This window comes from Doryrhamphus excisus, linkage group LG22 (genome assembly GCF_037039965.1).
Source record: "Doryrhamphus excisus strain RoL-2023G ecotype Guam linkage group LG22, RoL_Dexc_Guam_v1.1, whole genome shotgun sequence".
Classification (NCBI taxonomy): domain Eukaryota; kingdom Metazoa; phylum Chordata; class Actinopteri; order Syngnathiformes; family Syngnathidae; genus Doryrhamphus; species Doryrhamphus excisus.
The window spans coordinates 245277-272128 of NC_136378.1; the positions used below are offsets into that span (position 1 = coordinate 245277).

At 47.5% G+C, this 26852-nt stretch overlaps 6 protein-coding genes across 12 annotated transcripts; 1 reads left to right on the top strand and 5 right to left on the bottom strand.

Moving 5' to 3' along the window:
* Nucleotides 1–552: 552 nt before the first annotated feature.
* Nucleotides 553–5348, bottom strand: zdhhc24 (zDHHC palmitoyltransferase 24). The gene is made up of 3 exons (XM_058062792.2): nucleotides 1540–5348; nucleotides 1189–1466; nucleotides 553–1115 (listed from the first exon to the last, which is right to left on the bottom strand). Exons 1-3 carry the CDS (start codon nucleotides 1842–1844, stop codon nucleotides 823–825), a joined length of 876 nt encoding a protein of 291 aa, XP_057918775.2. The 5' UTR covers nucleotides 1845–5348; the 3' UTR covers nucleotides 553–822.
* On the top strand, nucleotides 1891–5460 carry LOC131110094 (uncharacterized). 3 transcript variants are annotated; one of them, XM_058062787.2, is made up of 7 exons: nucleotides 1894–2581; nucleotides 2857–3010; nucleotides 3080–3395; nucleotides 3458–3563; nucleotides 4308–4649; nucleotides 4709–4855; nucleotides 4940–5460. In XM_058062787.2, the coding sequence occupies exons 1-7, from the start codon at nucleotides 2484–2486 to the stop codon at nucleotides 5094–5096; spliced, it is 1320 nt and encodes a 439-aa protein (XP_057918770.2). In that variant the 5' UTR covers nucleotides 1894–2483; the 3' UTR covers nucleotides 5097–5460. The 3 variants fall into 3 exon arrangements, with proteins under 3 accessions (XP_078644232.1, XP_057918770.2, XP_057918771.2); XM_058062788.2 differs by having other exon boundaries at nucleotides 1899–2581; nucleotides 3083–3395; XM_078788106.1 differs by having other exon boundaries at nucleotides 1891–2581; nucleotides 2857–3395.
* A 37-nt stretch (nucleotides 5461–5497) lies between these two features.
* On the bottom strand, nucleotides 5498–12403 carry pola2 (polymerase (DNA directed), alpha 2). 3 transcript variants are annotated; one of them, XM_078788105.1, is made up of 18 exons: nucleotides 11846–12402; nucleotides 11645–11769; nucleotides 11475–11560; nucleotides 10598–10673; nucleotides 10330–10436; nucleotides 9989–10179; nucleotides 9732–9820; nucleotides 9326–9478; nucleotides 8980–9042; nucleotides 8777–8828; nucleotides 8592–8710; nucleotides 8477–8515; nucleotides 8333–8406; nucleotides 6658–6760; nucleotides 6480–6586; nucleotides 5959–6015; nucleotides 5758–5884; nucleotides 5498–5685 (listed from the first exon to the last, which is right to left on the bottom strand). In XM_078788105.1, exons 1-18 carry the CDS (start codon nucleotides 11928–11930, stop codon nucleotides 5530–5532), a joined length of 1809 nt encoding a protein of 602 aa, XP_078644231.1. In that variant the 5' UTR covers nucleotides 11931–12402; the 3' UTR covers nucleotides 5498–5529. The 3 variants fall into 3 exon arrangements, with proteins under 3 accessions (XP_078644231.1, XP_057918755.2, XP_057918754.2); XM_058062772.2 differs by having other exon boundaries at nucleotides 10598–10655; nucleotides 11846–12399; XM_058062771.2 differs by having other exon boundaries at nucleotides 8592–8828; nucleotides 10598–10655; nucleotides 11846–12403.
* A 383-nt stretch (nucleotides 12404–12786) lies between these two features.
* Nucleotides 12787–18273, bottom strand: top6bl (TOP6B like initiator of meiotic double strand breaks). The gene is made up of 14 exons (XM_058062775.2): nucleotides 18213–18273; nucleotides 17934–18030; nucleotides 17371–17424; nucleotides 17197–17309; nucleotides 16720–16803; nucleotides 16601–16656; nucleotides 15749–15820; nucleotides 15293–15491; nucleotides 15096–15219; nucleotides 13564–13722; nucleotides 13372–13493; nucleotides 13188–13298; nucleotides 12993–13091; nucleotides 12787–12923 (listed from the first exon to the last, which is right to left on the bottom strand). The coding sequence occupies exons 1-14, from the start codon at nucleotides 18231–18233 to the stop codon at nucleotides 12876–12878; spliced, it is 1359 nt and encodes a 452-aa protein (XP_057918758.2). The 5' UTR covers nucleotides 18234–18273; the 3' UTR covers nucleotides 12787–12875.
* A 959-nt stretch (nucleotides 18274–19232) lies between these two features.
* Nucleotides 19233–20768, bottom strand: tstd1 (thiosulfate sulfurtransferase like domain containing 1). Its single transcript, XM_058063638.2, has 4 exons — nucleotides 20653–20768; nucleotides 19810–19941; nucleotides 19579–19741; nucleotides 19233–19388 (listed from the first exon to the last, which is right to left on the bottom strand). The coding sequence occupies exons 1-4, from the start codon at nucleotides 20663–20665 to the stop codon at nucleotides 19334–19336; spliced, it is 363 nt and encodes a 120-aa protein (XP_057919621.2). The 5' UTR covers nucleotides 20666–20768; the 3' UTR covers nucleotides 19233–19333.
* Nucleotides 20769–20983: 215 nt separating this feature from the next.
* Nucleotides 20984–26640, bottom strand: LOC131110344 (LRRN4 C-terminal-like protein). 3 transcript variants are annotated; one of them, XM_058063388.2, is made up of 5 exons: nucleotides 26502–26640; nucleotides 24964–25095; nucleotides 24617–24744; nucleotides 23788–24495; nucleotides 20984–22362 (listed from the first exon to the last, which is right to left on the bottom strand). In XM_058063388.2, exon 5 carries the CDS (start codon nucleotides 22358–22360, stop codon nucleotides 21584–21586), a length of 777 nt encoding a protein of 258 aa, XP_057919371.2. In that variant the 5' UTR covers nucleotides 22361–22362; nucleotides 23788–24495; nucleotides 24617–24744; nucleotides 24964–25095; nucleotides 26502–26640; the 3' UTR covers nucleotides 20984–21583. The 3 variants fall into 3 exon arrangements, with proteins under 3 accessions (XP_057919371.2, XP_078644208.1, XP_078644210.1); XM_078788082.1 differs by lacking the exon at nucleotides 24964–25095 and having other exon boundaries at nucleotides 26502–26634; XM_078788084.1 differs by lacking the exons at nucleotides 23788–24495; nucleotides 24617–24744; nucleotides 24964–25095; nucleotides 26502–26640 and adding an exon at nucleotides 22710–22854.
* Nucleotides 26641–26852: the final 212 nt, after the last annotated feature.

Below are 26852 nucleotides of genomic sequence, written 5' to 3' on the forward strand. Positions count from 1 at the left end.
TCTTTCTTTCCTGCCCCACTGGATAACTCTCTCTTTCTTTCCTGCCCCACTGGATAACTCTCTCTTTCTTTCCTGCCCCACTGGATAACTCTCTCTCAGGCGGGGAAGTCGGTGGCCGATAAACGAACCTTACATAACAGAAAATAAGAAGGTACATTTTGACAGACACTGATTTTTGTAATTTATAATATTTAAAAATAGCCAAAGGAAAAGTAGTCATTTTTCTGTTGCTTCCACTTACCCCCTGAATGGCAAAGTGCCTGATCAAAAAGATGTCTCTTCAGTATTTCAAATCATTTTCAGCATATAATAAAATGACTACAAAGCCAAAATGGAACAATATGCACTATTTATTTCAGCATTTTTGAAAACAATATCTAAAAACAAATCCATAAAGTATACTGACTTGATATGAAGCAGCGCCGAGAAAATCTATTTGGCTGTACGTGGACTCAGTCAAAGACCAAAAACCCTAGCCAACGTGCAATGAAGAGCTTGAATAAGGCAACTGGTCCACTTGGCTCTGATGGACACTGTGATGGTCAGGCTATGTTGTGTTGGCTCAGTGCTAACTACTGGGATTTACCCCCCCCCCCCCACCACCACCACCAGCACCCCAATGGAATGGTAACCAGTGTTCATGTGTGGTGGTGATGAAGATTTTAAATGGATCACACAAAAAAAGTGCTTGTGTTCCACGAGAACACTGCATTGTTCTGAGGGAACGTTTCTTTTTTGAGTGGAGATTCCAAGAGTCCAGCCTCACATTCAAAGAAGCCATCCAGTAAAACACTACGGTCCAGTCCTTACTTTCAAGTCTCATTACCGGACAGGTTCCAGGGATCCCGTCACCTGGAAGCGGATCCCATCCCCCGGTAGCGGCGACGGGATGAGCGGGCAAAGCCAGCAGAGGTACCAGCGACTGCCCAATGTTTGACGCAAGTTGCCAAAAAGTCCGAGGTTGTAGGGCCTGCGGGACGAGTACCACTCCCTGGTGGTTTGTCCTCGGAAAAGCAGGAAGAGATGGAAGAAGAAGAAGGCGGAGACCAGCAGGAGGCCGACGACGCACGTGTCAGCGATGAAGGCGAAGGAGAATGCACGTGCAGAGACCTGGCCTGGGGGGAGAGCGTGACCCGGCGTGGGTTAGCATAAACACCCAGAACACCCTGAACAGTGCCAGGTCGGTACCTGAAAGCAGCATGATCCACGGGATGAGCAGCAACAGGATACTGTGTACGGTCACGCCCTCCTTCAGGATGACAATGAAGACCTCGGCATTCATCAGCGTGGCGTACAGGAGCCCCGACCACATGAAGAGCAAGCAGCTCAGGAAGTGACGGTAGTTACGGAAGCCCACGCACTGCCCGAAGAACACACAGTGGTGGTCCCGGCGCAGCACGCACACGTTGCAGTCGTAGCAGTGGGAGCAGCGTGGAGGAGTGTGCGTCTCGCAGGTGTAACAATACCTGTAGGTTAGAAAAGGGGGATGAGCAACGTTAGAATATTTGAATAAGCATATCATATCTGCAACCTTCTTACTTCCATCCCTGTCCCACACTATCCCCCCCAAAGAACACCCCCTTGATGCTGGGGCTGGTTCTGACGAAGAGCAGGGCGTTCCAGCAGATGTTTCCCAGCATGAAGTACTGAGCCAGCAGGTGCATGGACTTCCACCATGAGGACCACACCGTCTTCTTGTGGTCCGCCTCCAGCGGCGCCTCGACCAGCACCAGGTAGCTCACCTCCCCGGTAATGGAGAAGACCAGGAAGGTGTTGAGGAGCACGGGGATGTGGGAGCACATCTTCTCCACCTTGCCGAACATCTTGGCGGTGTAGCTCGTCATGTCTTCCGGGTGTGTACGCCTCTACTCAATGCAAGGACCGCTTTGACGGACGCACCGTCGGAGCAGGAAGCGATCGTATTTATCCAATCGAGCATAGATCGGCGCCGCAAGGAAGATGTTACATTTGGAACAAACTATTCCAACGGCAAATATTCAGTTAACAACAATATCAATTTTCTTTGTGCTAACCTCTATCGTTTCTGCTGCGGCTGGACGGAGGCGGAAGCTGTGATGTCACATCCGGGCTGGCCTGCGACACCAGCTCGGGCGGAGGAATCTATAAAAGGGATATTCTTATGCATTAACGTAGACAACAACGCATACACAGACGGACGACTTAAGATATAAACCCGAATGTCTCCTAAAAGTGTTGTGTACAAAAAGTTTGTTAAAAGTACAAATCTCAGACCCGGAAATGTTTTGCTAGCGGTGTTACAAAATTTACGTCCGCAAAGCAACTGATCTTTTATTCATGATGTTCCCACTTCCCAAGCATGATGCAGTCCAGTAGTGACAAAGTACAGTAAATTGGACATTGATCACATGTAGAGTTGAATGTACGTCTTAATTTGGTATTTCTGCCTCTGCCCCCTCCTCCAAAGCGACCTTAATCCCTCTTAATCTCTCATGGGCCACTGAATGACTGCAGCCATGGATGATTTACTGCCACTTGGTCGTCTGAAAGGCACAAATGCAAACATTTCTAGAAACCGGAGAGGAAGTGGTCACAGAAAGAGGTAGGACCTTTAATGTAGGTACGGATTTGTATTATTGTATCTTCTTCAGGGGATGTCTATCGTCTATCACCTACTTTGAGGCCCTTTTGTGATTAAGGGCTGTATGAATAAATTGATTTGACTCTTGTCCCCTTTAACTACTGTATGTCCCCACTGTCCATTTCCCGAGAGTCAATTGTGTTACCATATCTGGACCTGACAATCTTTTATGAGAATGTATGATTCTTGTGGCCATATTTGGTCAGCGGGCTGTGGTTAAATGTTTGACGTTTCAGCCGAATGATGCGTCTGCAAGAGCGCTGGCAGGAGTTAAAGGGCAGAGAGTGTGCGGCCCGGCGTCACAACAAAGAGCTGCTGCAGCAGTTTGACAGAACGCAGGACATGCTGAGAGAGATGATGTCCGCTACGGCCGCCATGAAAACTACCCGGGTAGAGCCTTCAGACGTTTCAACATCACAGAAGCCTGAATGCAGCACTTTTGATGCCTTTTGGCCCCAGCAGTTGGAGTACGGGCAGTACTTGGAGGAGAACGCCCCCTACTGGCAGAAACAACTGCAGGAGAAAACAGAAGTTGAGCACAGGATGATACAAGCAAAGCATCCGTTCACCCCCTCAAGCCACTGTCCCACGTCGCCCCCATCTACGTCAACGTTTGTTCAGCCATCACATCGCCAGCGCTGGCCCCCTCACAGCCCCCCCAGCTGGGCTTCCAATCAGGCTGATCTTCACGCTCACCTCTACGTGAACGCTGGGACAAGCGGCAGCTGGAGTAGAGAGAGCAGTCGTTCCTCCCAGGAACTTGACGTACAACCAGGTAGGAAAAGTATTTCTATAGTTTGTTCCGAGGTTGGCTGGAAACGTGTGTGTGTTCCACAGTGCGTCTATCCAGTGAGCGTGAAAGTGCAGGCAGCAGCAGATTGAGGCAGGCCAAACACGAGAGGAAGAAAGGAAGCGCCTCCTTGGACAGAGACAGCTCACAGGAGTAAGCCTTCATTTGGACTACTGCTGCAATATCTCTATTCTTATCATCTAGTCCAGACATGGTCATTTAACTTCAACTCACTCTTCAAGTCTTCTACTGTTCACGTAAAAAAACCTGTGTGTGACTTTAAAAACACAGGTTTTACCACTAGAGCCCTGTAGACATGAAATAACACCCCTATAGTCACCTAAACATCACCCTGTGAAGGCTACAGGATCAGTGCAGGGACAAAGACAGCAGCCGCTAGCAGAGCAAGTTAGCACGCTAACAAGTTAGCCCTTCCTAGTGACTTATTCTAAACGTAGTGTTTGAAACAGAGTGTGGAAGAAGGAAAAGAAGCCAAAAACGTACCACTTCCACATGGAATGAGAAGAGAACCGGACCAATTGACCAATCAATCACACAGCCAATGAAAAGGAAGCGGATGATCAATATCGCAGTGTGCTCTGCTTTCAGCTGGCCTGTTTGTTCCATAAAACAACGGCATGAACGAAGTGAGCCCTTTTGTCAGTCATACAGTCTCCTTGTCTAGGTGGGTGGGGGCGGGGCCCTAGCGTACAGAGACTAGTAGATTGCCATATATTGTTTGATATATTTTGATATTTGTACTTTTCTTCAAACAGTTCAAATGTGGTCTCCTCTGGTAGACCCAAGATGGTGTATGGTCATGTGACCCCCCTAATGATGCCCCTCCAATCAGCGGCCGTCTGTACGGCGTTCTTACAGACTGTGCTTGCCTGTCAGAACATCCAGGAGGTCTGCAGCTCCAGCGGCTCACATGTCTGACGGGGACTCCTCTTCGCCCAAAAGCAGCACCATCAGGAGGACGGGGAGGAACGTGGGAGGGTCCCAGGCTGGATCACCAAAGAGCAAGAATGATTTTCTCCGTGAGGTCACGTGTGAACGGGAAAGCAGCAGAGATCTGGAGTCCATGGGCGGAAGCAAGAGAGATGTGGAAGAGCTAAGCAAGGAGGAGAGCAGAGAGGAAGAGGAGGATGAAGAGACGTCAGCAGAGGATGTGGATGAAGAGGAGGGCTGTGAGGAGAGCGACTCGGATGACATCATCATCTCACCTCTGCAGACCAAGTAAGACAAGTAAGACTCCCTGCGCGCGGCAGCCGTGAAGAAGGTGGATTTGCTTTCAGACTCGACAAGCATGTCGTCCCAGAAGAGGCAGCCCATGAGGAGAAGGCAAGCAGAAGAGCAGCAACATCTGATGAAGACTCCAGTGAGCTTTTCCATGAGGACATAGAGCATCTCCTTGCACCTCAACACGCATCAAAGAAAAGACAGTAAGCCAACTCAACCCAACAGAACACGAGCATGGTCCTCCTATCTTCCGTACTAAGTTGCTCTACCTGGCTTTGCGCTGACAGAGAAAGTGACCGGAGCGCAGAAGAGGAACCTGAAGGTACCACAACCCGACGGCACGTTTCAGGACACCAAGATGTTGCATCTTGCAACGTGGACACGTATCCAGTGACAACACATCAGCAAAGTGGCTCTGAGGACTTTGACCAGTTCTACGACTGATCTACCGCATACCAGGACCATGTTCAGGTCGGGAACCCGTGGCCCACCCTGGACTGGGCCCGAAGCATATAAAACCATGGAGAAGATTGACCAGTGTTCTCTAGCTTAGCATGTTAGCCACACAGCCAAGACATCTGGAAGGTCCGGGTTGGAATCTCCATGTGGAGTTTGCATGTTCTCCCCCTGCGTGGGTGGATGGGTGGCTTGTAGGTTGGACTGCAGGATGCAGGCCTCGTGTTTGATGGTTAGATTGGTGTAGGTCAGTCCCATAGAAAGATTTATTGCTGCTGTGACAAAGCATCAGAACATCACAGTGTGTACCGCTATGACCACACCACCAGGTATTGGCTATGAAAGTGGGGGGGGGGGGGGGGGGGGTCATATTAGTTGGCCAGCAGAGGTTCAGTACAAGCCTTTTATGTCCTTGTTCTGGTTAAACCTTCACCACCTGAGCCGCCAGACATGGACTAACTCGCTCCTTGTCCTGGTCTGATGAGGCCGTGCGACCAATCAGCAGCCTGCTGTAGGTCCCGCCTACGTGGCCTTTGGTCAGACGTCCTGGATTAACACATACGCAGCCCATCACCTCCTGCAGAGGCGATACTTCCTGCGTAAGTCATCCACAGAGGAGGAGGATGCATGACAGCATGATGCTTTGTACCTTCACAAAGTAGCGCAGCTCCGACGGAACGATGAGAATGTCGGGTGTGAGCGGCATTTGGCCGAAGCTCTGGAACCTTTCATAGTCCATATTCACCTCCTCCACAGGGGGGTAGAGTGGGTAGTAACTGAAAGGTAGAACAGAAACGCCGCTCATGAACAGCTTCTCATGAGGAGGGGATTAATGAAGCAAAGCTCCTACCTCCTCTGAGTCAACATGTGCTTCAGAATACGAGAAAAGCGGTCCGATCCGCCGCCGCTGAAACACAATAGTTCATTAGCCCACTCGGTACATCACGTGCTTGACAGCAAAAGCAAACGCCCCATCATCCACCATCCTCACGGAGACTAACACGTCTTTCTTTCCTGTGCCTTCTAAAGATAGAAAAAGGTCAAGGAGCTCCTTGAATAGCCGCCTTTCTAGGCCCAGTAGGTGTGTCCCATGACTGGCGTTCATTAGCTGCCTCTTTCCCCCTCTTTCCCATCGCTAGGAGGCACAGAGAGAAAGACGTGTGTTCATGTCCATCATAAGGATGGTGGATGATGCAAGAATGGAAGGCAGCTATGGTTGTGTGGCAGTGACCCCCCCCCACACCCCGTGTACCGGGTGTGATGGTACAGTATGCTAGCTGTCTTTAGGTGAGGTCTTACAAAGCGTGCTAGAGCTGCTGCCGTACTGCTACTTGCTGAAGGTGTGAAGGTATGAAAGTCCTGCATCCCTACCTGCTGATCTCCTCGGCACCCATGTGGAACAGGATGTCAGTGGAGGTCAGGCCAAAGGTCACACCGCCAATGAGCAGGGTGCAGGGGTCCGGCGCCAGGGTCACACGCTGCGGGGTTGGTAACACTTTGAGAGCTGATGCGTCACAAGGCTGACATGCGTTACAAGTGTGAGTCTTACCGGGTTCTTGCAGAGGCTCGGCAGCGTGAAGGGAGGTTGTGGGTAGACGTAATGATGGTGGACGTCTCTCTGGGAGGGAACAAATACGAGGCGACAGCCTACACTGCAAGGGGGAAACACGCATCAGGAAGCTGCCCTCAACAACAGCATGTATTCTACCTCGACATTCCTATTAGCTAATACTATAGTAGATATAATAACACCATGTATTCTACCTCGACATTCCTATTAGCTAATACTATAGTAGATATAATAACACCATGTATTCTACCTCGACATTCCTATTAGCTAATACTATAGTAGATATAATAACAGCATGTATTCTACCTCGACATTCCTATTAGCTAATACTATAGTAGATATAATAACACCATGTATTCTACCTAGACATTCCTATTAGCTAATACTATAGTAGATATAATAACACCATGTATTCTACCTCGACATTCCTATTAGCTAATACTATAGTAGATATAATAACACCATGTATTCTACCTAGACATTCCTATTAGCTAATACTATAGTAGATATAATAACACCATGTATTCTACCTAGACATTCCTATTAGCTAATACTATAGTAGATATAATAACACCATGTATTCTACCACGACATTCCTATTAGCTAATACTATAGTAGATATAATAACACCATGTATTCTACCTCGACATTCCTATTAGCTAATACTATAGTAGATATAATAACACCATGTATTCTACCTAGACATTCCTATTAGCTAATACTATAGTAGATATAATAACACCATGTATTCTACCTCGACATTCCTATTAGCTAATACTATAGTAGATATAATAACACCATGTATTCTACCTCGACATTCCTATTAGCTAATACTATAGTAGATATAATAACACCATGTATTCTACCTAGACATTCCTATTAGCTAATACTATAGTAGATATAATAACACCATGTATTCTACCTCGACATTCCTATTAGCTAATACTATAGTAGACATAATAAGAGCATGTATTCTACCTAAACATTAGCCAATATTGTAGATATAGAGTAATCAGGAGGAGGAAAATACATCTCGTGCATGTGTGTGTGTTAGTAAATTGTGTTCGCAGTACTACTAATAGTGGTAGTAGTAGGAGTAGGCCTGGAGTAGGCCTGGAGTAGGAGCGGTCGGTCCTCACCAACTACTGACACCTAGTGACCGATGTAGAATACTACACTCACAATCTGAAGCATCCTGCAAGTTGCATATTAGTTGTGTATTACCCTGTTAATATGCAAGTCTTATTTTCCGAGTATTACTACTGTATCGAGTAGTAACAGTCAATAGCGATGTAAAGATGGCTATAGGGCTGTTATTCTGTGTCTAGAAGACTCGTGTTTCAAACCAGATGTAGAAGGTTCTTGTATGTCGTAGCTACTAGAATATTCCATTGATGTACGTGTCATGGTTGGGTCTGGATGCAGGAGGTATTATCTACTGTAGATGCAGGAGGTATTATCTACTGTAGATGCAGGAGGTATTATCTACTGTAGATGCAGGAGGTATTATCTACTGTACATGCAGGAGGTATTATCTACTGTAGATGCAGGAGGTATTATCTACTGTAGATGCAGGAGGTATTATCTACTGTAGATGCAGGAGGTATTATCTACTGTACATGCATGGTGTTCAAAGGCAGACGATAAAACATACCCTTTGGTTCCTTCCACAATGCTCTCAATGCATCTGGAGAAGATGGCGTCAAATGTCTCCGTCACCTGGGATTTCTGTTAAGAAGGCAAAGCAAAGCTTGACATGACCAAAGCGTGCCTTGCTTTGGCGTACAGGTCGGCATACCTCGATGTCATCGTGTTTGGAGTCGACAAAAGGGCCCAGCTGCAGGAGAGCAGGAGAGAGAAGGTGAAGTGTGAAAGCGATGCAGGAAGTGCATCCTGTGCTTGACAGCGTTTACCAGTATGCAGACATCAGGACCGTCCCTGGCTATGACATGGAGGAGGTCCAGCAGAGGGTCAAAGTTCAGGCTGTCAGAGGGGGTGTAAGGCCCGCAGGCCACAAGCACACTGACCGGCTCTGGAATTGCATCAGGAGATGAAAACATCCTTTGGGGGTTTTTGGCTAAGGAGCATCCTTCCTTACCTTCATCCATCTCCACTTTCACTTCTGAAGAGAAGAAGGGGAGTGGGAGTCCCTGGAAAAGTGGAGTGGAAAACCAACAGGATCCCGTCAGCTTTTACGAAGAGGGGTGTCCAAAAGTACCACTGTACCAAAAGTACTACTGCACTCGTGTACAGCGTGTGGTTTCTGTGCCTTGTTAGTAGGGCGTGTTAAGGCTGGCTGACCTGGTAGACTTTGGAAACCACCAGTTTGCCTCCTGTTGTGTTCATCCCCTCTAGCGCCACCACCTGGAGGACAGTCACCCGTGACAGGACAGTCACGGTTGGGGAGCTTCAGACACGTTTCCTTCAAAGCCATTTAGCGCTGTTGTGTCTTCTAGGCGTCTTCATTATTGCACAGCATATTTACTGCTAATGATTCTTCTGCATGTGAGAGCTCTCGGTCGGATGCTGGCTGAGCCTCCAGACAGCATCCTTGGCACACTCGCTTCCTCTGGGTGGCCCGTGTAACCTGCTGCACACCAGCTCAGCGCAGAGGCAAAGGAGGAACCACCGCAGCATTGCAACTCACCTGGCCGGGAAATAGGGAGTACTCCTGGAGCTCTGACAAGTCCAGGCGTACTTGCTGAGCACCATGCTCTGGCCCCGCCTCCAGCAGAAGCGACTGGGCGTTCAATTTGCCATTACTGTCACAGCACACTTGGCCCACAACACACACGGCGTCCTGCCAGAAAAGCAGAGGGACATACGGTAAACATACAGTAAACACCACGACCCATGATGGACGTCATCTGATGATGTGACATCCAAGGCTGCCGTGCCAGCGTGGGGACAGGCTCAGTGGATCATCCATCCACAAGGTACAACACAATCCCCGTCTGCCATTCCGCCTCCACAAGGACAACGCGCAGTCTGGCTCGGCGTATACACCGGTACCCTGAAAACCAGCGGGGCGATTTAGGAAGGCCATGATGCACCTGTGCTGGCAGCGACACGGGAGAGAACTCTTCAATGTTGTAGTGGCGCCGCAGGACGTCTCCCAGATCCTCTATCTTCTCTGTCAGCACTGCACAAGAGCATAGATATATAGATGATAGATACACCAGGGGTGGAAGGTTGCATCTTCACCACTTTCAACACCACCCCAGCTTTGTCCAATAGATGAAATATCTTTGCTGTTTTACACATTGGTCATGCAATGGACAGCACTGAGACGCCATTGGCCGTCCCTCACCGTTCCTGACATCACGCAGTCTCTGGAACATGTACTTGTAGCTGCAGCGGAGGGAATCTTCCAGCAGATCCAGCTGGATGTCCGCACCCGCAGCCTTACTGCCCGTCCAGCGAGCACCCTGCACAGCCCCGAACGACACCACCACCTCCCCCTTCCCTCCACGTCGGCTGTACTTGTGGGAGGGAGTGGTACTGCAAAGGAAGCAAGGGTGAGAGCAACCCAAGCGCCATCGACCAGCATTACTGGATCTAGCATATCCGCTGTTAGCTTTCATCCAGCATTTTCACGAGCTTCAAGAGTCCCTCTTGGGAGTACAAACTGGAACCTTTGTGGCTGAATACCTTGGAGAGAAGCAAGAAGGAGACAAGAGGACGCCTGGACTGGTCAAAGCTGAGCTCCTCTTTGACTGAGGGTTTTCTGGAGTGGTTAGCGCTCGCTTTTGGGAGGCCTGAACAATCACACGCGCGCGCGCACACACACACACACACACGCACACGCACACGCACACATTAGATATCAAGCAAAGCTACCACTTCCACAGGAGATGAAAAAGAGCAGAAACGGAAGCTGATGGTGATCGTGTCAGCATTACGCTGATGTCTTGCTAACCTTGGCAGGAGTCGAGTAGGAGTCCAGGAGCTGATCCTCCTCCTCTTCTGCTTTTATTCTGACGGGACAACAAGGCCTGTGATGCAACATGCCACTGATGTGTACCTACTCGGATCATAATCATCATCATCATCATCATCCCAACACTTCAAGCTAATTCATCACCATTGGCCAGCATGTGTGAAATATGACCATTGATGCTGTATTTTATGAAGATACAAATAAATGACAGGACAGTTATGTAGATATATTTGTATGAATTAACAGCTCCGCATGGCCTGAAGTTGAAATCATGCTAAGAGATAGCAGACATGTCAATGTATTTGCCTCAAGCTAGTCTCTTTAAGAATCAGGTTTTTATGAGTCATGAAGGATTGTGTTCAAAGACACCCCGTAATGTAAAGGATAGGAAAGATGCACCTTGATGGAAGTTTGCCCGTCATCCACAATCCTTGTGTGAGACACAAACACACGCCTCTTTTCTGTGTGCTCTAATGATATGAAAACCGCTAAAAGGGGCTGCTAATGATCACAGGTCGGGGGCCAGGTGAGGGGCTAGTCAGGGGCCAGGTGAGGGGCTAGTCAGGGGCCAGGTGAGGGGCTAGTCAGGGGCCAGGTGAGGGGCTAGTCAGGGGCCAGGTGAGGGGCTAGTCAGGGGCCAGGTGAGGGGCTAGTCAGGGGCCAGGTGAGGGGCTAGTCAGGGGCCAGGTGAGGGGCTAGTCAGGGGCCAGGTCAAGATAAGGGGATCCAAGAGCGGCAGGCTGAGTTCATAACAGATGTTGCTTGACGGAATGCGCATGCGTTAATGACAGTAGTACAGAGCGGAACGTAATAAATGCAATAAAGAGTTATCTCGGCCAGCCTCGTTAGTACTTACATGTCTTGTATCGTGTGAACATCTCTGAGTCTGCTTCTCTCGTCTCTTTTCAAGCTTTGTTTCAACTTATTCCTCTTGTTTAACACCTGGTGGACGGAAGAAGACGAATCCTGTCACCGGCACAGCTTAAATGTACATGCTGAATGCCAAGAGTTGGTCGGTGTGATTACATCGTGTTCAAACTGATCCAGGGTGTCCACAGAGAGCAAGACTCCATTTTTCGTGGTGCTGTACGCAACCCACTCCAGAACCCACTCATCCGCGGGGATCCTGCTGCAAATACACTGCTCCACCACTACAACACCGCGGGGAAGGGAAGGGAAGGGAAATAAAGCCACAGTTCGCTGACAACAGTGAGCTAGCTTACTTACTTTTGTCCAGAGCGGAGTCGTCGTCACAAGCTATGCCGAACATGTCAAGTTCTAACTTGACGTCCTCTGCTGTCACCCGTGACATTGCTATGGCTTCTTGGCTTCTTGGCTTCTTGGCTTCTTGACTTCCTTATTCCTTATCCTTATCGAGGGAACACGATCCAAGGCAAAGTACAACAGTGAAAGGCTTTAGCGGCTATCAGTAGCTTGACTTGCGGGTCATAACATCACACAAGGGCTGTGTTTCAATCAACGACCCGTCTATCAAACTAAAGGCCGATCCACCGACACTGAATCGTCATTTCATTTTAGCGCGAAAATCCGGTGCTGTTTTCCCTCCTTTTCCGGTCTTTGTTTGCTCTTTTTTGGCGGGTGACCGTCAGCCTACTTCCGCATGATCGCCCCCTGCTGCTTCGGAGTGCAACAGGTCTGCTCAGGGTGAAAGAACATGTGCATGAAATATCTTAGTGTTGTTCTGGCTTCACTGCAGGCCCTGCTCCTTTTTAAATGAGCAGTAAGAGTAAACATCCACCGATGGGGGAGTAACTCGTACGGGGCTGTGGCTCCTTCCAGTTGTCACTAGAGACACGTAGTATTACTTCATACCTCGGCCTTTAAAGTGATATACGTGTATACATGTGTCACATCCACGTCGATGGCCTGGGCCTTTACCTCGCCCGGTAAGCTAACCATGAACACATCCAACAAATCACAAAGCTTTTTAACTCAACTCAACTAACCTCACTGGTCACTGTAATATCCTACAGAGTCAGCATGTACTTTTTAGGATGTTACAGTGACCAGCTGACCACCCACAAAATGCACTACTGTGTCTTGTATTCTGCCCTTGGCACCAGTCCAAAATGGCTCTTCTCATGACCCCTGACCCCTGACCCAGTAGCTGTAATAGTGATGGCGTTTGAAGTCAGACGTACAGTATGTCTTATGTGCTGACTTTAGGATTTATTGTGTGGGGAAAAAACCTAACATGAATCCCGTTTCCTTCAAGCGTGGAGCAACACAGCAATGATCAGGTTTCTCTTCTGGCGGCCTGCTCCTTTTCCACGTGTTCCTCCACCTGTCGGTCCACAAAAGACACAAACGTCACTCAAGCTTCCAAACGTGGCCAAGCTTGCCAAGCTCGTACCTCAGCAGAGTAGCACTTGGTCTTTGGGACACACCTCCATGCTGACACCCTCAGCAAGGCTTCACGGAGACAGGCCGACAGCTGGTGAGTGTCCTGGACCTGCATGCACACGCACACGCTCACGCTCACGCACACGCACACGCACCCACACGTGTGAATGCATGTGTGAAGATGGGGGGAAAGGCAGCTGTTCACCTGCATGTGATTCATGCAGGCCCTCCTGAAGTCCAGGTTGGTGCTGCAGCTGATGATGCTGATGGTGGAGCTGACAATGACCTCAGTGGCTGAACGCAGCTTCTCCCCGCCCTGAACACACATCAACTGTGATGTTTGTTGTGTGTGTGTGTGTGTATGTGTGTGTGTGTGTGACGAGACCTGCCTGCCTTCTGTGCTGCTGAGCCTTCAGCGTGTTTCTTAATTCCTCCTGCAGCATGGTAGTGACCACCCTCCTGTTGTAGTTGAGAATCTCCTCCAGGTGGCGCTCAAGCAGGATCTCTGTGTCTACAATGACATTGCAGGCATTTCTTTTTCTCAGAAGGGAATTTGTAGTTTTTCTGCACCATCCTCTCACCCATGAAGTCAGACAGATGCGAGGCAAAGGGGTCAGCGTGCTGCAGGAACAGGAAGACCAACAGTTTCTGGTCTACGGCGTGCAGATGGAATCTGCCCTCCCGTGCCCGACAGGTTTGTTGCTCCACGGTGTACACAACCCTTCCATCACGTGATGGACCTGCAGAAGACCATGGTGGAGACTCCAAGAGTTAAATCAGGCCTGCATGGGTCACATGGTGAGAAATGAAGACCATGCTGTATGTCCATCTGCCAAGAAGTTCCTCTGCTTTCATACAGGAGAACAAGCATGTTGTCATGTTATGACTAGCAGCTCTTCACGTTTTTGCCGGGTTTTGTAGTTTTCTTCTTTCATGACGTCTTTTAGAATGTGCTGCCAACATGAAACCAGCCCAGGGCTGCAAATGGCCCCCAGGCCATACTTTGGACCCCCTGATTTGCTAAAAGTGAAGACTGCAGAGCATCGGATGAAGGCTGTTCATTCATACCTAGATGGTGTGCTCCTAACCATGTGATATTATGGCCTGTCATGGCCGACATCGGTGGTCAGCTGGAGATGAAATGTATATCTACAGGACATGACCTCAGTAAGATTGTTCTCTCCCACCACCAACCTTGCCGCCAATCTGCTGTAGGACGGTTCGGTGTGAAAAGCTGTGTGCACGCCTCCATTCCGTGAGTGTGGGCCGGAGAACGGCTCCCAAAGCTGGAAGTCATTTGAAGGAGAAAACATTTGGCCACGCCGAGCTTGTTAAAAGCATTTGCAACATCCTTTGTTCCGCCAGGAGAAAAACACTTCCAGCAGTTCCACACGGAGCGTACTCCATATGGAACCTGGAGTATACAGTGGAGACGTCTTCAGCCTTTGACTGAGCCACCAAAGCAGGGTGTCCAAAGTGCAGCCTGGGTGCCACTTGTGGCCCTCAGCACATGATAGACGTATCGTTTCACAACAACACTTAAAATAAATAAGAAATAGACCCATCTAGAGAATACTTGAACACCAAAACTGGAATATTCACAAAGAAGCTCATTTTAGAATAGCATGGCGTTGAAATATTCAAGAAAAGACTATTTTAGAGAGAAATATTAGAAGTTGGAATCGTAGGAAGATTTGGTTGATGAGAAACTACAATTGTACAGGAAATAATTTCAAATAAGTACAACATATTGCACATTTTATGACAAAGTCATAAAATAAAATATTAGATTAATAGAAAATAATCATTGTAAGAAAAAAAGGCAAGTTATGAGAATAAACAGATGTTATGAGGAAAAAGTTGGCAAAAGAGATGAATTTGTGTTGGAGAGGAATAAAGTATTGATATTGGCCAACTTGCATCATTCAATTTCTCACCATGCGGTCCTCACGAGACAATGGTTGGACACCCGTGGTAAAGCCTTAGCACGCAACATGGTGGGCGCGCACGCACGCACAGTGTGGTAAACACAAGGCTGTTACGTAGCTGAGCTCAGGTGTCATGGCGGAAAAGACCCTGTCTGTTTAGCGTCCAATCAGATGTGTCCCTGTACCTGTGGAGGCGGGCCTGCTGAGGACAGGCAGACCTGCTTGCCGGCAGTCCAAATGAGCGGGAAGGTTTTGGAGGAAGGCCAGTGGGAATGTGATGGGAACATTGGCGGGGCCGTACACCAGCACCTGAGCACAGGTCAAGGAAGGGCGTCGGCTCGCTGTGGCTTTCCTGTCACGTGATGTGTGCGGAAAAGGATATTTCCACGTGGCTGAGCGGGGCCTCCACATTGGGGTACTGCAGCAGACAGGGGGACAGCAGAGTGACCAGCCGCACGCTCAGCTCGCCGTACAGGCCGCGGTCCATGACCTCAGGTGGAATGCGGAGGGGCGACCCGCTGCCCGAGACGGGGTGGCCGCCGTGACACCAGACCCCCCTCCTGGCCCCCGCCTTGTTGGCACTGGAAGGAGAGAGAAGATGGACTATTCGACAGCATCCAAGAAAGGGGAGCATCAGGGCCCCTTTCATACACAACGTACTCATGCTAGCGCGCAGGGCGCTCGGACCCTTCCCATGTTAGTTTGGACAGCAACATGTGGGTATGCCATCAGCTACTGTACATACTACATTTCCCCCTGGACCCCCCTGCTTTAAACGTGCTACCAAAGGTGGATTGGGATTGAACGAGCGTGCGTAAAGACGTGCAGGGTTACTGACGGTGAAGTGCAGCTGACGTCCAGCGTCAGTGACAGCTGCTCTGCTACTTTCACTTTCCTGGTAAAGGTCGCTCTGCAAAAAGAAGACAGTCATCACTTCATGAGGGAATACCCACAAAGTAGCAGGCTGTATTTGTCAATGAAACATTTCCTACTTACCACCTTCTGCATACAATTTGTATCAGTATTAGAGCCCCCAGGACATGAAATAACACCCCTATAGTCACCTTTACGCTCCCAGCACCCAATAGAATAGTGAACACAAGACAAAGGCTCTCACACCGCGGAGGTCATGTAGCAATACTGACACCTAGTGAGCAGTCTAGAATACTACATCGTGCCTGTCACTGCACTTGTATTTACTTCATATAGTCATTGTTATGCTTGAAAAAGCTTCATTAAGGCCAAACATATTGCATATTTTTGACTAAGCGTGGCAGGTAGTCATTCCCAAAAGAGAATGCCAGCCATGACTTCTTCAATCATCGGGTTTTGCCTCCCATGTTTGATACGCTCTATTGCTCCATATTATTTATTGAAAAAGTTCCCTTGGAAAAGCCAAGCATACGCATCCGGTGTATGTAGGCGTGGCATGGAACCCAAGTACACCCCAGGGCAGCTGTGACTACAGATGTAGTTACCAGCACCGGTGTGTGACTGTGGGGCGGATGAATAATGGCTTCCCGCGTAAAGTGCCGTGGGTGTCTGGGGGGGGGCAACATGAATCCATTGTTATCATGATTGGATACAATTGTCGGTGCTACTCGATGCCATGTCAAGTGAACCTGTGCCATCTAAGAAGTGGATGCCCCTCCATCATGGGGTGCTCGGGTACCCTGAAGAGGAAGCACACCTGAATTGTTGCCGGATGGTCTGCAGAGGGGCTTTGCATCTCAGGTGCACTCTCGTCTGCAAAGGAGAGAAAGTCGACATTGTCTTCATCACAAAGAGGCGTCAAGTTGAAGCCCTCACCTCTGCGTTGGCCAGACTGAAAGTGTGCAGGAAAGCTTGGACACGCGTTAGCCACTCAGGAGTGAAGGATGTCGCATCTTTGACCTGCACGCCATGGACACTTCATTTATCCTCACGTCTCTTGTCAAAGCATCTTCCTGCTGGAAAATCCTGACTTTCCCATCAGTGGCATAACCACAGGGGTGTCCAAAGCACAGCACAGGGGGCCGTTTGCAGCCTGTGGCACATTCTAAAAACATCCTTGGCAAAAAAACTACAACAACAACATTTTCCTCCTAAGAAAATGATTCAAGCTAGCAAAACAAATGCAGTCCTTTTACAAAACCACCATGTGTGGGGCCGTGCATTGCAAAGTGACCAAGGAGTTGACTTGAGAGAAAAGGATGCATCCATTTAGTCGACTAAAGACACACATAGACATGATTGTACTGCCACCAGTATGACATACTTGCAACCTGGTCATCTTTGTCTTCATACCTGAAAGGACAGCAGGAATCTCAGGGAGCCGTGCACGTCAGTGAAAGTGCACAGTTCCTCCGGGTCAGGCTCAGCAATGGGTCCTGAACCCAGAAACTTCAAATCTGCCAGGACTGAAACAGCAGGAAGCGGTTATTTTGTGTGTGTGTGTGTGTGTGTGCATGCTGTACATACCACTGCGGAGCGCTTCCATACGCATGCCTCTCCACTTGGGACCAGCAGCTGCAACTGGACCACATAGGAGGGACAGCTTGCTTTATTACACAAGCCAAACAATGGCAGGCAGCAGTGCCATGCCTGAAATGTGTTGTTGTTTTATAAGTGAGGAAATTAACAGTTAGTCATTGAATTCTTCTTCACTCACTGGATGGAATTGGCTAATTGCATTTGGGAAGAAAAAATGAGAACAATAGTTATTTTAAACCTAACATGCTCTTTTCCGAGACTAGAAGACAAAATAATCGTGTCTGAAAACTCCACAGCAGTGATGGGAAATTTACTAAAGTCTCATGGCAGAACGCATGCGCATAAGGCTCCTTCGCCTCTCCAGACGGTTTACGTCGTTTCCTTTTTCCAATTGGCTAGCTCCGTACAGGGGTGAGTCAGTCAACGAGTTCACAGAGAGGAGTACCCGTGACTCCCGACACTCACGAGTTTTGAACGACTCGTTCAATGCTCGCACATCTGTACTACTTCTCTTTGAACTCGAAAGCATGAAATTACAAATAATCACTCACCAGTGCAGTTTGCTGCTCCAGATTCAGCCCAAAGAAGGACTAAAATCCCCCCATGACTTTGACTTTGCTTTCCCAAAAGCATAAACAGCCGCAGCACCTAAGAGTCGGGGGAAAACACTCACAAGCATAGCATGCTACATGTGGCTAACGGCTAATGAGCCTTGACTTGACAGTAGGTGTATACTCTCTCACCTCCTACGGTCAATTCTACACAATACCACCCAAATTGACTATTTATGTAAAATATGTGTTCCATGTTTGAAAAACACACACATTTACCTGTTTTATTTGGTCCTGCATCTTGCGTGGCTAGCTTGTGTTGCACTTCCGCAGGTGCTATTGACCACAAAAGACGTGGTCAGGGGCCTTTAACAGGGCTCTCCAACGTGCGGCCCGCGCGCCAGGTGTCACCCGCTGCACATTCAAAAAGATCATTTAACAAGAAAACGAGAAAAAAGGAAAAATCAGTAGTAATCCTCATTTTCTGACAATAATGTCAACTGATGAAGATAAATAGTCATTTTAGTAGCATAAAGTAGAAATAAAGAAATAAGATGTTATTTTCACAGAAATGTTATGACAAACAAATACAGTTGTAATTTTAGAAAAATTAGTTTGCAGAAAGTTACAATGTTGAAGTCCAAATACTGTATAATGTGAATAAAGTCAAAAATCATGAGAAGAAAATAAACAAGAAAAAAGTTGAAATAGTTGAAATACAAAAACCAAAAACACGGCTGTAATATTATGAGAATAAAGTCAGAATATTAAGAGACAAAAGCTGTACTCTGATGAGAAACATTTTACTAGACTAAACACACAATGAAGAATGTTATTTTAGTAGAACAAGATTATAAGGAGCAAAAAAGAGGAAATGAAACATGCTAACTTGTTAGCAAAGGAGTCCTTGCATCCTTCCATGTTTCACGCTGTGATCCTTGCTGGAAAGGTTTGGACACCCTGCTTTGCCTGATATCCAAATAAGATATGTCTTTACATGGACATACTTCATTATTTTCAATCCATCTATTTTCTATTTCACTTATCCTCACTAGCCATCCATCATATCATGACAAACACGTCTTTGCTCTATGATTTCCTAACCAATCCTGTGCTCCACGTCTTATGCTGCATTCACTGTAAACATGTTGATTAAACAGCATTTGAGGGAATGACAGATCTTATCGCTACAAGATATTTTTGTGAACAACCTCTAATAAACGGTCTTTTCCGGACAGTGTTTTTCTTCATTTTAGGATGTTTAGATATGAAGCCTTTACAAGGATGCACAAACAACTTGGTAGCTACCACATTTTATTCGAAGATTCACAACTCAGCGTAGCTGAAAACAGAAATGGAATAAAACGATCCATCTTTCCCCGAGTTTGGCATTCCAGTGTTCACCGCCCTGCTTTCTCGGACCACTGCTTGTATCCTCCAGCGTAATTACGTGCACTGAAACGCAGGAATACACGAGTTGTAATCATGGTGCATGTGTAGATATTTAAGAGATCCATATCCATGATCCATATTGGCACACAGATGTCATATTTGCTGCCAACTGGCCCTCTGCCTTAACAAGAAAGAACACCAACCCAACCGCAGCCTGTCATCCTCTGAGGGCAAGATACAGTATGTGGCTTACTTCACGTAGCCAAGTCCCACCGCTGTGCTCGTGGCCGCGGAGCCCCGCTTGCCCATCTGGCAGTGAAACACCAGCTCTGAGGTGTCCAACGGTGGCTTGGCCACTCCGTATTTTGTCCTGAAGGCTTCTGGGTCCATTGAAAAAGCCTCTTCTACCGCATTAACTGCACACAGGAAAACAATGCAAGTGTTGAACAGCATTCCAAGCGGGATGACAAAGAAGGACGCTGACCTGGGATGTGGAGTGATCCAGGTATGCGTCCCTTATCCACTTCCTCCTGAGTGCGAACATCGACAAGAAGTAGATTCTGGCCTTTATCCAAAAGTGCTCTCAGATCCTCATATGAGATGTCGCACGTATTTGCTGAAGCAGATGGAAATAAACCATCGATGACCACTAAAATACATTTTCCCACGAGTTCAACGTTCTTCATCTAGTACCTTTGTTAACCATAATAGAATTATAACCATTATAACCATAACAATAGGACTTTATTCTTATAACAGGACAGGTGTCATTTAAGGGCCAGTTGATTAGCACAGCTCCAAAGGCAAAGAGGTGGCACTGTGACCAGACAGACGGTATTTACAATCTGGGGAGGAAACGTTCCTTCTTGTTACTGGCCCTTTAAGAGGAAGTTGGGGTGAGACCCCCACCCTCCGGCATGGTGGCCACGCGCTCAGGGCTCTGTCAGTTGCTAAATACAAATAAAGTTTATGCCGCAAGACAACCAAATCTCGTGTTAGGAGATGACAGGACAGGGGAAGGAAATGAACATTCTTCATGAGAAATGATATTTGCCTTGCTGCTACCTTGGTTTCTTATCGCTCACCCCCGCCTTAACATTCTGCTGAGTCATAACGAGTCCTTCCACTGACAAATGAATCGACATTTTGTGTGTTTGCTGAAGGATGCCTTTGTCACCCAGGGCTACGAATAAGAATACAAATCAGTTCATGTTCGTTTGTTTTTCGCTAAGTCAAGAGAGGTAAAAAATGTGCTTTGTCTAACATTCGTTAGAGTTGAACTGATTAAAATGACGTTTAATTATGAACAATTTCACATTCTACTCACCTGAAACTGCCATCCCGGAGGACAGAACGCAGAGTAGCCTTTGCCTTCTTTGGCACGTCTTCCTGACTTCTCTGCCGGTGGACCATCATTGGACCATAACCCGAAAGGAGGCGGAACCTATGTTCTCGTGGCCAATCAGCTTTCTTGTAGCGCCACATTTATTACAAAATAAAAAGTGAGTGATTAAGGAAGTGTGAGTCATTCAATTCAACGAATAAAGACAAATAGCAAAACCAGGAAGTTAGTAGAAATAAATGACTCTCAATGCTCTATTACTACAAAATGATAAAAAATAATAAAAAGTAAACGGATATGGAACACACTGTACTCTGTATCAAAAGTTTTATTATCACAAAATAATATTTCACAAAAACTGTAATAGAAATCTACATAAGTCAGTTTGCCAGCAAAAAACATGTAGTTCTACCCTGTAACATTGTATAGTAGCACTCTAATATCATTTCATAAAACTACATTAAAAAAGGAAAAATCAGCAGTAACCTTCCTCATCATGAAAAAATTAGACACAAACCTTGAAATTTGACGGGAATAAGATAATATGACCAGGGAAAATACTCCTAAAAGTTGAAATAGATTTTTTGGAAAATTTGGTTGCAGAAAAAGTTCCAATGTTTGTCCAAATATTATGGAAATAAAATCAAAATGACAAGAAGAAGCTAATATTATGGGAATAAGGTCATAATATCCCAAGGAGAACATTTGACAAAGATTGAAAATGAGACAAGAAGATCAAAGTCGGTATTAATAGCGGCCCCAGTACTTTTTTGCTAAATACTACTTGTAAATATGTGGCATCCTTTCCTTTTTCACTAGCGCCTGCTAGCGCCTGCTAGCGCCTGCTAGCGCCTGCCCTGGCTGGGAAGAGACGGGACACCCCGGCTGTATTATTGGATCATGTGGACCATGTGGATCACAAGGAGCCTTCCTTGCTGTAAGAAGGGTTCCCCAGGCCTTCAGCGGAGTCTCTCTTGGCCTTTTGGCTCTTCCAGCACCTCCAGAAGATGGCGGCCAAGATGAGGAGCAAAAGGGCGATTCCTCCGCCGATGACAGCAACCAGCACTTCGTGGTCTGAAGAAGGAGGATCATACCGCTGGCAGGAAAACTGTGAAGGCTCGCTGTGTCCGGCTTTGTTGACGGCCTCCACACACACCCTGGTTCCCGCTTCCAGAAAACCCACCGGGCTTCGTCGGAAAGCGCTCCCAAAGTCCATTACTTGTCCGCCTTGTCCTTCCACCAGCACTCTGTACTGAGTCACCACGGAGGATGGAGAGCACCACTGGACTTCCACTTGGCCCCTGTTACTCCCCTCACGGATGGGCACCAGCGCGTGCACGCGTGGCGCGTGCGGAGGTGTGTCAGGCCCGCTGATGCCGGGACAGAGGCAGCGGGTGCTGGCCGCCAGCTCGGCGCAGGGCACCTGGTTCTCCAGGCAGGGGTTAAATTGGCAGAGCGCACGCTGGAGGAAATGAGTCCGCGTGGTGGCGTGCACCTCGGGAGGACGCCGGCTGGCCAGGTCGTCCTCATCATAGTCGTCGTCGTAATCGTCCAAAGCAAAGCCTGTAATGAATGTGATGCGCGGACGCGTGCTGGGAAGAGACGTAGAAGCGGCGTCCGTGGCCGGGCTGGTGCTGAGGGGAGGCCAGCTCATCAGAAAAAGCAGAAGCATAGTCGGGTGGGGTGATGTCATGTCTGCGGAGGAATGTGACAAGAATGATGTCAAGGATCTACGTTGGACTCTGTCACACAAAGCACAGACAGACCACATTAGGGGGGGCTGATTCCAGGGGCCCAAGACTGAAAGGGGCCCCGGAAAATGACTGAGACTTTTTTCATGAGGCAGGGGTGCCCAAAGCATGCAGCATATTCTCAAAATAGAATTGAACAAGAACACTCAATAACAATAATCAGCAGTCATTTTCCAAAGTTGATCCTCATGATCAACTTTTCACTTCTACGGCAAAGCTGAGATGAAATGGACTGTACAGTATAGACCTTGTTAGCGTATCGACATTAGAAAACAGAAACATACAAATTACCTGAGAAACCATCCAAGTTCGATTGGAAAACACCCAATTTACATTAGAAAACACCCAATTTACATTAGAAAACACCCAAGTTGCATTAGAAAACATCCAAGTTGCATTAGAAAACATCCAAGTTCTATTAGAAAACATCCAAGTTCTATTAGAAAACACCCAAGTTGCATTAGAAAACATCCAAGTTCTATTAGAAAACACCCAAGTTGCATTAGAAAACACCCAAGTTGCATTAGAAAACATCCAAGTTCTATTAGAAAACATCCAAGTTCTATTAGAAAACACCCAAGTTGCATTAGAAAACATCCAAGTTCTATTAGAAAACATCCAAGTTCTATTAGAAAACACCCAAGTTGCATTAGAAAACATCCAAGTTCTATTAGAAAACATCCAAGTTCTATTAGAAAACACCCAAGTTCTATGAGAAAACACCCAAGTTACATGAGGAAACATCCAAGTTCTATGAGAAAACATCCAAGTTCTATGAGAAAACATCCAAGTTACATGAGGAAACATCAAAGTTCTATTAGAAAACACCCAAGTTACATGAGGAAACATCCAAGTTCTATGAGAAAACATCCAAGTTCTATGAGAAAACATCCAAGTTACATGAGGAAACATCAAAGTTCTATTAGAAAACACCCAAGTTACATGAGGAAACATCCAAGTTCTATGAGAAAACATCCAAGTTACATGAGGAAACATCAAAGTTCTATGAGAAAACACCCAAGTTACATGAGGAAACATCAAAGTTCTATTAGAAAACACCCAAGTTACATGAGAAAACACCCAAGTGGCATCCTTTTATGAGCGGCCTGACCGGGACGTCCTGCCTTAAAGCAGTCCAAAAGAAAAGGCAAGAAGACAAATAGCAGAACAGACTTGATGTTTATGTTGAAAACGGCAGTAAAGCTTTGCTGCTAGTGAAGCTAGAGTACGCTGTACTGATGGAAAGTACATTTGTACACGTGAATCCAATACCAGCACATTCAGGGTTTCTGTGGGAACTTGAAGCAAGTGGACTGGATTTCCTGAATCATGAAACGTTTGAATCACGGCAAAGAAGGGTGAGCTTTACCTGCGGGGTGGCGACGAGGGTTTCCGCCGTCTTCCTCTCTCCCTGCCTTCTCTTGGCGTTGACTCCACTTCTGGCGTCTTCACCGTGCAAAGCTGTGGCCCAAATACCCTCCTCCTCTTCAACATCCCCCGGGTGCCTCTCCCTCCCCTCCTCCTCTGTTCCACAGCACTTTTCATTCAGCACCCTCCCTCTCAGAAGGGCCTGGGCTGCGTTGTCTTGCCATCTGCTGACCAGGATGTTGTTTTGGGCTCCGTGTGTTACAAGCCATGTTAAAAACTTCCAGGTGGCCCGGTGATGGGAACATTAGGTCAGCTTGGCGTGTCCATGTGGGTCTTGGAGAGCAGGGGGTGAGGAATGCGCCCGTGTGTATTTATTAGTCTCCCCCATTGTGACTGGGATGTGGAACGCTAGATGTTAATCCCTTTGTGGGCTAAAGCTGGCAAAGGTTGCAAGTTCTTTCTTGTTCGTGCAACAGCAGGGCAGCGGAAGCATGGAGGAGCCTCCCCCTTCAAGCGATCATCAATGTTTCACATTGGAAGGATGCATGCGAAACAAAGCACATGGACGTGTGAGGTGGTGTGAATGTGTTGCATAATCTGTCTGCTGCAGTGGAGATGTGCGCAGATAACTTGTAACTTGATGTACGGACATGGATGACTTGTTCTGTTCTGTCCCCATAAAATGTCCACACGCTGGAGATGTGTTTCCCTGATGGAGCAGATAGGAGACAATGTTTGCCAAACGGCAACTGGAGCTGCAGCGACTGAGCAGGAACAGCTGGAAAACAATTTGATTAGGCTAAACACAAACTATTTACCACCAGTCTGACCTTCTGCCGTTCCCCATCCAGGTAACATCTCATTCAGTCGAGGAGCATGGTTGTACAGCATGGAGCGTGGCATCTCTGCGTAAGGTCCGCAATCACTTGCTTGTGCAGCGGCCATCATCTCTCCCTTCCTATGAGAAGCACACACACGTTGGGACTTGCTGTCAGGAAACGTGGTCAATGTTAAGCTATGAATGAGGAAGCACTGAGGAGGTAACGAAAGGTCAAAGGTGATGACACTTGGATGAGTGAGCTGATGACGTACAAAGGAAAAAGGTCGGGGCCTGCCCTCATTGCGACACGCTAACAGTAAACGGTAGAAGCAATCCAGTCACACGTGGAGACATCACCTTCTTTCATCTAGCTTGGCCGTGCCTGGACACGAAGATCCACCCTGGCGAAGACTCACCACGTGTGATACTGGTAGCCCACCCCGTCTAGATTGCACCGTGGATATGCTGCTTTAGTCTTCAACCATCCACCTGGAGATATCATCATGTATGCGGGACAAACATCACTCAGACGGACTGGAATGCTGCCCACCATCCACCATCCTCATGACGGGCATGAACACACGTCTCTCTCTCCAAGATATGGAAAGAGGCAGCTAATGAACGCACGTCATGGGACACACCTATGCAGCTCGCATGATGGACAGGTGGAATAGGTGTGTCCCATGACGTAGCGTTTTTCTATTTTTAGAAGGCACAGGAAAGAAAGACGCGTTGGTCTCCGTGAGGATGGTGGATGATGGCCACAGTTAAAACCAAAGAAGCACGTTTCCTTGCAAGACAGAATGTGGCCAATGTGTGCTTCTAACGGACGAGTGGGCCTGTGGAGGTTTGGTCCAAAGTGTGGTGCTACAAGGCCCCTGAGGAATACATGAACCCAGAGTGAGTCATGCTACTCCAAATAAGAAGTGGCTTGCCAATGCAAAATTCCTCTCCCACCAATCAGCGTGTTTGCGCACGTTGCAGAGGCCGTGGCATCCAAAGGGATGGAAGGTGGAACAACAACTGCTTATTATTTCCAAATGCTGTGAATGTCATCATCTAAGAGGTTTGCCTGCACCCACTGAGCACGGCGACACCAATCGCTTCCCACGGACTTCATTTCTTGATCATGTCTGAGAAACATGTGGGCCCCTCCACATCCCTCTCATGTTGGACTGATGGTCTTCCCCTCCCTACCCACACCTCTCTAAGGAGTTCAACTATTCCCATTTAGACAGGAAGCTCTGCTATTGGCTGCGGTGGATGACCTTTGACACGCCGTTACATTACAAAGACGTCCCAGGGGAGGTGGATGCTGGCGGCCTCTGGAGTGGAGTGGACTCCTTCCTATTTTAGGCTGACTGGACTGTCGGGTCCCCTGGTGCTCAGTGCTGTTTGTCTCTCTGCAAGGCCTGATTGCTGACATGTGACCACGTGATGGCGTCGCATCCCCAATGACTCATTCATCCAGCACAAGTTGGACATTTTCACAACAGCTTCTCTTCAATTCATGTTGCTGGCTGCTTCAGATAGAGAGACATGATCTAGACCTTCCATGTCTGCTGCACAGCATCAGCTCCTCCCTCAGGCTCTGACAGACCCCCATGAAACGCAACACAACTACACGCAAAACAACAAAAACAACCATCAACCGCAGCACTGATTTGGGTCAGGCGGGGGGCCCCAAAGTGCAGCCCGGGGGCCATTTACAGCCGTGGTTGTTTTTATTGGCCCGTGGCGCATTCTAAACATATCAGTTACCATGAAAACAAAACACCCACAGCAAAAAATGACAAAATCAGCAGTCATTTCACTTTCACTTTCACACTAGAATAAGTCAAAATACTAAGAGGAAAAAATAGTCATCGAACAAGAAAATATCCTCAGCTTAGTACCTTAAAGTTGAAATATCCAAGTCCTGAGCAGTCAGGAGGACGAGTCCAGTACGGCAGAGGGTCTATGGATGCCTTCTTCAGCTGGAAGAAGAGTTGCAGCCCCCCTTAGTGGTGCACACTCGCTACTGCACCGTGCAGCATATTTACTAACTGTAGGAGGAAATAACAACAAATGGTCATGACTCGGTGTCTTTGTTCTCGACGCTGATTTGCTTTCGCAAGACTTTTGGGCGCTCTTGTTGTGTTGTTGTATTCAATTAATGATGAGAAGACGAGAAGCCGTGCCTGAATGCACCATTGCACAACATAATACGGGAGTAACAACTCCGTGTCTAATTCATAATAATTTGT

Bases quoted from the DNA above. Each gene is read 5' to 3' on its own strand.
- tstd1 (XM_058063638.2), bottom strand. The intron at 19,742-19,809 runs GTCAGCGTCCTT...TCCTGTGTGCAG, and splicing joins TGGATCACTCCACATCCCAG to TTAATGCGGTAGAAGAGGCT. The intron at 19,389-19,578 runs GTAAGCCACATA...CCTGCGTTTCAG, and splicing joins GTGGGACTTGGCTACGTGAA to TGCACGTAATTACGCTGGAG.
- zdhhc24 (XM_058062792.2), bottom strand. From the start codon at position 1,844: ATGACGAGCTACACCGCCAAGATGTTCGGCAAGGTGGAGAAGATGTGC. The intron at 1,467-1,539 runs GTAAGAAGGTTG...TCTAACCTACAG, and splicing joins AGTGTGGGACAGGGATGGAA to GTATTGTTACACCTGCGAGA. The intron at 1,116-1,188 runs GTACCGACCTGG...CTCTCCCCCCAG, and splicing joins GTGGATCATGCTGCTTTCAG to GCCAGGTCTCTGCACGTGCA.
- top6bl (XM_058062775.2), bottom strand. From the start codon at position 18,233: ATGCAGGACCAAATAAAACAG. The intron at 16,657-16,719 runs GTGAGGGCTTCA...TCTCCTTTGCAG, and splicing joins TCAGTCTGGCCAACGCAGAG to ACGAGAGTGCACCTGAGATG. The intron at 15,220-15,292 runs ATATCCTTTTCC...ACCTGTGCTCAG, and splicing joins CCCCGCTCAGCCACGTGGAA to GTGCTGGTGTACGGCCCCGC.
- LOC131110344 (XM_058063388.2), bottom strand. From the start codon at position 22,360: ATGACATCACCCCACCCGACTATGCTTCTGCTTTTTCTGATGAGCTGG.
- pola2 (XM_058062771.2), bottom strand. From the start codon at position 11,930: ATGTCACGGGTGACAGCAGAGGACGTCAAGTTAGAACTTGACATGTTC. The intron at 9,479-9,731 runs GTGCATCATGGC...CTTTTCTGGCAG, and splicing joins CCGTGTCGCTGCCAGCACAG to GACGCCGTGTGTGTTGTGGG. The intron at 5,885-5,958 runs GTAGGAGCTTTG...TCTACCTTTCAG, and splicing joins CACATGTTGACTCAGAGGAG to TTACTACCCACTCTACCCCC.
- LOC131110094 (XM_078788106.1), top strand. From the start codon at position 2,484: ATGACTGCAGCCATGGATGATTTACTGCCACTTGGTCGTCTGAAAGGC. The intron at 2,582-2,856 runs GTAGGACCTTTA...TTGACGTTTCAG, and splicing joins GGAAGTGGTCACAGAAAGAG to CCGAATGATGCGTCTGCAAG. The intron at 3,564-4,307 runs GTAAGCCTTCAT...CTTGCCTGTCAG, and splicing joins GACAGAGACAGCTCACAGGA to AACATCCAGGAGGTCTGCAG.